This window comes from Myotis davidii, unplaced genomic scaffold (genome assembly GCF_000327345.1).
Source record: "Myotis davidii unplaced genomic scaffold, ASM32734v1 scaffold370, whole genome shotgun sequence".
Classification (NCBI taxonomy): Eukaryota; Metazoa; Chordata; class Mammalia; order Chiroptera; family Vespertilionidae; genus Myotis; species Myotis davidii.
The window spans coordinates 12115851-12123290 of NW_006288615.1; the positions used below are offsets into that span (position 1 = coordinate 12115851).

At 41.2% G+C, this 7440-nt stretch overlaps 1 protein-coding gene across 1 annotated transcript in view; it reads left to right on the forward strand.

The window, feature by feature from the left end:
- The window catches only part of CCDC141 (coiled-coil domain containing 141), a 171533-nt gene that overhangs the window by 106677 nt on the left and 57416 nt on the right, over window positions 1-7440 (forward strand). Inside the window, exon 8 of the mRNA XM_006760570.2 lies at window positions 3511-3683. Within this exon, the coding sequence (XP_006760633.1) occupies window positions 3511-3683 (173 nt within the window). The remainder of the gene's footprint in view (window positions 1-3510; window positions 3684-7440) is intronic.

Consider the following 7440-nt stretch of genomic DNA (forward strand, 5'->3'; position numbering starts at 1 on the left):
TAAAATTATTTATTTATCTAAGATGCGCCTAAACTGAATTATATAAATAAAAAAGTCAATATTAAGAAAAAAATTGTAAATGGGAGATTATAAGAGAGGGTTTCACATGCCAGCAAAAGTTACTGGCGTGCCATGTTTGGCACGCGTGCCAGGGGTTGCCCACCCCTGATCTAGCCTATGTGACCAATAGAAAGTATTTTGCAAATTTGTATATTTGTTGAGCTGAAGAAGGAATGAAATCCCTCACTTCCTTTCTACTGCCATCATTCCAGTAAGTGTGATATATAGAGCAATTCATAAGTAAATGCTTTTGACACTTGGTCTTTTGGAGAGAAAAACCCTGGAAGGAAATTTGGCTATTTTCTTTCTAAGTTATGGACTGTCTTGACATTTGATACAGTACCTTCTCCTCCCAGTGAATGTGCAGCCATGCCAGTTCTTTCCATGCTATTAGGAAGCAGTACTTTCACGATAGTATTCAGAAATGCAATGGGGTCACAGGGCACATACATTTAATGTGCACGTGGCTTCAGAATCTAACTCCTGTGAAGGTGAGGCCAGTGCCTAACCCACTGGCGTGAGAGTAGCAGCTGTTCGATGGGCCACAGAGGAGAGACCCAGGCGGGTGGCCATCACTTCTCGGTGGTTTTTGAAAGATGTGAGCCATCACTCAAGATTTAGAGTAACAGCCAGTAAATATTTTCTGAGTACTTACTACACATGCGCCATCACACACTAATTACTTTCATAACAGCTTAATGTTAAAACAGAGTGGAGTTAAACTTGCAGGCAAGGAAAAGCACTTTGGGATTCTCTGTCCTTTTTCGTTCACCCTAGGAAGCTGAGAATTATCTTAAGGAAGACAAAAGGGAATGCCGTGACAATTGCATATAACAGACTCTCCCTTTATTCCTTCCTCTTGTGTAGCCCAGTGGCCCTCAGTCCTACATGTGACTATGTATTACTGTGAGCACTAGTTTACATATACTCAACTTTAAGTGTGCTTTAAGGGAATTCATGGTCATTGTGAATCCAACAGGTTTTTGCTTTAGGCACTCACTTTAAAACTAACCCTTGGTTAACAAGAGGCTCGGCTTTATTCTTACTAAGCAATAAGAATTTAAAATATAAAACAAAATTCCAGAAACAGTGGTTTTCGCCAGGTGGTGTTTCCATGTGTTAGGGAACGATCAAGAGAGTGATTCACATCATCTTTTCTAATCGCATCTTGGCTCTGTTGCCACCTGCAGGGGGAAAACGGATTAGTTGAGGAAGAGTTCTTCAGGTTCAAAGTTGCTTTAGTAAAGCAATTTCTCTTTTAGATAAAGTCCTATGTAGCTAAGAGACATCACTCAACCTTTCTCTGTGTCTTCCCTCACAGGTAAGAAGGAAAGGTAGACACTTATTTATAAGAAGTAAGTGTTAAAGTCCTACCTTTTAAACCTAAGATTAACAGGCTTCTTGGAAATGTCCCTTCTTTCTTAGCCTCCCACAGTAAGTCTTTGCCACGTGCTGCCATCGCCCTGGGTTTAGAGCTGGCCCTGGGGGCCAGACAAATTGAGTGCAAATAGCAATCTGCCACTTAGTAGAGGTGTCACTTTGCGCGATTTATTTAACCTCTCTGGACTGAGTTTCCCCAGTCGAATAATGGGGAGAATTTCTAGCTCCCTCCCTGGCTGTAAAGGACAATGCGCTTGAAACTCTGCAGACTTTAAAAAATATTTGTCAATGATGGAAAATAATTGTGAAACAAACAGTATAAAAGGAGCACATAATTTGCATTAGACTCTAATTATTATTATTACTTGCTATCAGCTATTAAATGGGAATGATTTTTTTTTGTTTTAAAAATATATTTCTATTGATTGCAGGGAGAGGGAGAGAAGAAGACATCAGTGATGAGAGAGAATCATTGATTGGCTGCCTCCTGCATGTCCCCAGCCGGAGCTGGAGCCTGCAACCAGGGCATGTGCCCTGACCAAGATGAACCCTGACCTCCAGTCCATGGGTTGGTGCTTAACCACGGAGAAACACTGGCTGGCAAAAATTATTTCATTTTTAAGCATTCTAAGTAATAAATGGAAAGAGCAGATTCACGAGACAGGAGCACATTGGTGAGAGAACAGAATATTGACATATATGTAATATGACAGAACTTGAGAGATTTCATTTGTAAATTCAATTTTTTCCAGTTCCAATTCTGCCATTAAAACTCACTCCTAAGGTGGTGGCCAGGGCAGGCATGGGTGCGCTCACACAGCTCCACAGCTGTATCTTCTACATTTGGCTAAAACTGTGTCCCTGCCCATGAGCCCAGCCGGCTCCCCTGGTCTCTCTCAGCTCTCCGTGTTGCTCACAAGGCCATCTGCTCTCATTGCTCCTGTGGGGTCCCCCTACTCTACCTGGTAGGTCCCTGCTGAGCTCACTGGCTTCTAGCTCAGCAGTCAGGGAGGGTGGACTTCAGGGCCCTGGCTGTCAGTGGCACTGTCAAGCTTACTGGGGTAGGTTCTCCAGACTGGTATGAAGCATCCTGAATGGTGGCTTCCTCCAGTAGTGCCAGAGGGCAACATGGCAAGAGCTCCCTTGCTATTCAGCTTTTCTTCACCTTACCTAACTCATCCTGCTCGCCAGGCTCAAGTTCAGAGATGGGCTGTGAGGAGACCCATGAAGACCACTGTACTCTGCTCTCTTTCTCTCATGTTACCACAGTCCTCTTTTATTTTCTTGTTATCATATACTCCTCTTTCATAATGCCCCAAAACATTACTCTATGTTAATTCTATAAACCAAATCCCCCATGCTTGTTTGTTGATCTGCTAATAAAGGAAGAAAATCAAAGAATTCAAAAATCTTCTCTCAAGACAATATCTTAGTTTGCAAAAAAATGTGTTTTTTCTGCATAACCTATTTGTATGCTGGAAGCTAAATATTACCTTGCTTTTAATCTTTGTACTGCTTCAGATCCAAATTCTAATCTTCTCTGTAGAGAGATGAATGTCTATGGATGGAGTAGGCAGAAGGTCTTCTACTTGGATAGCCAAGGGCAAAAGCACATTAGTAAGTTTTTGGCTATTTCCCTGCAGTGTTTCAGTTTGAAAGTGCAATTTACTGGGACATTTTTATTACAGAGACATTCAGGTTATGAAAGTCTGCATAATATTTTAAAAACATTTCATCCATTATTTGTATGCAGTTCAGAATGTGCCAATAATAAACCTGGCCTTCTAAATTCTACACTGGTATAACTGTTGTCTAGGTACGCTCTCAATGTAAACTATTTTGGTGATTTTAAGGTGTTGACACTTATGTATGCTGAACTAAGCTGTGATCAGTTTCTCTAAATGGAGCCTTAAAACCATACAGCTCTTTTCCAAGACTAAACTTGTTGTTTTGGGTTTTGATTAAACTAATAAATTAAACAAACTGGCTGACTCGCTAGTATTTCATGTACACATCAATGTAGATTTTAAACTAGAAAAGCAGAAAATGAAAGTTTGCTTTCTTTGGCAGGCGTTTGATGTACTTGGAAGAGTCGAAGCTTACCTTAAGCTCCTTAAGTCAGAGGGTTTAAGTCTGCCTGTCTTGGCAGCGAGGCATGAGGAATTACACGGAGAAATTAAAGGCTGCACTGCTGATGCTTTGCAAAAGGGACAGGCCTTAGTCAGCCAAGTGGACTCCTGCAGGTGAGTAAAGGCTGTTTCTCCCTCTGCGCAACAAGCCTTTTCACAGTTTCCACAACTTGTTAAAAAATAAGTTGCATGATTTTTTTTTTCTGTTTCTGATGCTTTGCTACATTATGACATGGCTTAGAAGGATCTACTGGATTTTGGTCAGCAGTGATTCTGAACACAGTATTGCTCAGCCAGAAGTGAGGCCATATTCTGAGCCCGAGGACCTAAAGATGCTAAAGCTTTCCCTCTATGAGTTTCTGAGGAGAGGAGGACAAAAGTGCAATAGAAGAAACAGAGTGTTAGGTCTCAATGCTTTTTCTTTCCTCCATGCTGGGTTTCTTCCCTTTTAATTCACGAGCCTGAAATCTACCCTGTTTCTTTTTTCCTCTCTGGAAAAAAAACTAAAGCACCAGAATTCCCTTTCATCAATGACTTTGTAGCTCACTAAGCAAAAACCCCAAATAAAAGGAGACATTGTTAACAATAACAATGGTTCACATTTAGTGAGAACCCACCATGTGCCAGGCACTGTGCCAAGAGCCTCATGAATCCTCATAGCAACCCTACAAGGCACATACTATTAATGTTCAACATTGACAAGTAACTGAGATACAGAGACGTTAACAAACTTGCAAAAGATCACACAGCTATTTAGTGGCAGATCCAGAATTCAAATCCATGTTAATGGGTCCTAGACCCCATGCCTTTCACCGGTATGTGTGGAATGACCATTCTTTATGAGCACATTTGGTGAGTGTATCAGTGTGAGTGTAGAGTTGAGTGGGAATGAGGAGAGAAAAGGAATGTGAGAAACAAAGAGAAGGAAATGGGAAAGTATGAGGAAGAAGAGGGACTGGCTGACAAAAGAGAGAAGGGTGTAGATATTGGCTAGGATGAAACGAAGGCAGGGCTTACATCTTGACAGAGAGACAAAAGGGTCTGTGCCAGTGGGTTACGTCCAGTTTTTTATCTTCCATGTCCACAATCTTTGAAACTAAAAAAATTCAATTTGAGGAACAATGAGACAGGTGGAATATAGTAAAGTTATTCTGTTTCTTTGTCCTGCTCTGTGTTAGATGTGTTTAAAAGTATTGATTGGGCAAGTTTGGGTTCAGAAGACAATGTGAAGCCAGACAGACATTTAACCAGGGTTTGTGGTGGTTGCTATGGGACCATACAAAGCCAAGATCAGACATGACTCAAGGCTTTCCAGGCGTGGCCAAGAGCTGAGGCTATGAGAAGGGCAAACGGTTCTCTCCTTTGGAAAGCTAACAACAGTTATAGCTACTGCAGGAGTTTTATGACGGTAAAGCTTCTTTTCTTTAGCTCCGTGCCATATGCATCAAGTAAAGTGTATACTTGGTCCTAGGAGCCCCAGTGTGCCCATGTCTGGCCCAAAAATGTGATACAAGAGCCGATTCCCTCCCCTCCCCTGGTAATGGTGAAGTCTCCCAGAATGTATAAATGAGAAGATACCCTATGAGATGACACAGACACTTGTGCCTGGACGCAGGGTACATGTTGGACATGATGTGAGTCCTGAGTCATGTGTGACTGTATTAAGTAGTGGGGTCTCCAGTTATGACTGGGGAATGGTCCCATGTCAGTTAAGCAGGTGGGTCTGAAGCACAGACTGATGTTATTTCTCCATCCAGGCTACTCTTTGCTTATAGTGCTTCCCTGGGTGTAGGCAGTCTCTTTTCACAACAGGTAGGTCAGGGGGTAGCCAAAAGCTGTTCCCCAGATCTCTGGAGATCTGTCTGTAGTGTGGTGTCCCAGATATTCTAGGTGCCTTGGCCTCCCCGAGGTCTGATCTCTGTCCCCTCAGCTCAGCAAGACCTCTGGGCTCCATCTGGGTTCTACTTCCCCGAGCTTTGATCTGGAAATTACCTTCCAGCCAATAAACTGATGCATGTACAAGCCCACCTCATTTGTTTCCCTTCTCTCAGGGATCACTGTCCTGTGCTATCTGTTGTACAATGTCTGAGAACCATGGGTTCATATATTTTGTTTATTTTCTAGTCACTTAAGGTGTGAGGGTAAACCCAGTCACTGCTTTTCTTGGCTAGAAACTGAAATTCCCTATTCAATTTGATGCTTAACTCCTGACATTGGAAAGCTGGTCATAATTTGTTATGATCCTGTTCGCTAAACTTGATCCTGTTTGCTCTACTCAGTAATGCTTTATTTTTAATACTTAGACATAAGAGAAATACTCTTATTTTATATTTTTTATATTATATTCTATCTTTAGGGTATTAGTGACTGTTTTTGGCCATGTTTATTTACTTAGCTGGTCTCATTCTTTTCCTCTTCTTTGCTCTAGTCTAAATTTATCTATATATTTTTTTAAAGAGGCATCTATAGTTCTATCCTTCAGGCTGCTGACTGAGCCTTAATAGAAAAAGAAATAGTTAGGGACCATTTCACGAAACTCTAATTAATGGTTAGGTAACTAGATTTAAAAAATAATTCATAGTATGGTTTCTGTCAATGTCCTAGATATATGAGCTTCTATAGTTGTTCCAAAGTGCTTGGTTGCCCTGAGATTTAACTATATTTTATTTAAAATACTATTTCCATTGTTGCAGGAGGAACTGAAGGTAAAGTAAAATTGTTACTTGGCAAAGGACATTTTTGATTCAGAAGGTAGATGTCGAATAGAAAGCCATTGAAAATCCAATTGAAATGCATTAGAATCTCAGTTGCAAACTAGAGCCATATGCAGCTCCTGACCTTGACCCCATGCATTCCGTTTGGGACTTGCTTCCCTTCCTCATCTGATGATTTATCTGATCAATGACCTGAGTCACCATCACAGGAAAGAAGCAGAACCTATGAAGGAGTTTTCAAGTTGCAGCCACTGCTGGAGGGAAGTGGAGTTTTGATTGTTGGCAATGGAGATAAATGTCAATTTCAACGGTGCTAAGTCCATGTTACTGAACATCACAATGGCTTCCTAGGCTTTTGAATGACAGCCACACTGCTAGGACACAAAACACAGAGGTTCCTACTACCACATGTTTGAAAACTGGTGTGGATAAGACACTTAAGAGTTACTGTCAAAAGAGTTCTATTTCACGCATTTTGAGGGCCCAAACAATGTCATGACTTTTAAACTTATCTTCTGTGAACCCCAGTTTCCTCATCTGTAAAATGGAGCTATACATTTCATAGAGGGTTGGGTGTTTTTATCTTCACCTGAGGATATGTTTATTGATTTTGGAGAGAGAGGAAAGGAAAGAGGAGAAGAGAGAGAGAAACATCAATGTGAAGAGAAACATTGATCGGTTGCCTTTCGTATGTGCCCCAAACAGGGATTGAACCCAAAACCTAGGTACCGTATTTGCCGGCGTATAAGACGACTGGGCGTATAAGACGACCCCCTGACATTTCCACTCAAAATACAGAGTTTGTTATATACTCGCCGTATAAGACTACCCCCTCTTCCGCACACCTTCCACACACCAAATAAAAGGTAAAACAATATCAGATTTGATTTTAACATTTTAATTTATATTCAAATGCTTATGACATGCAGGAAAACTGTCACAAGGCTGTATGTAATCAAACATATACATAAAACAGTGCAAGTTTATTACCGGTAAACATACCAGTAATTCACTAAAGAAAACACACTCTATAGACTGGTACCATAGATGCTTCTCAGGAACACAGGCAAGCAGCCCACAACCTAGAGGGACTGTCAATGATAGAAGTAAGATAACAAATAGAGGTAGAGAGCAAGTGCCGGGCAAGTCCCTAGCAA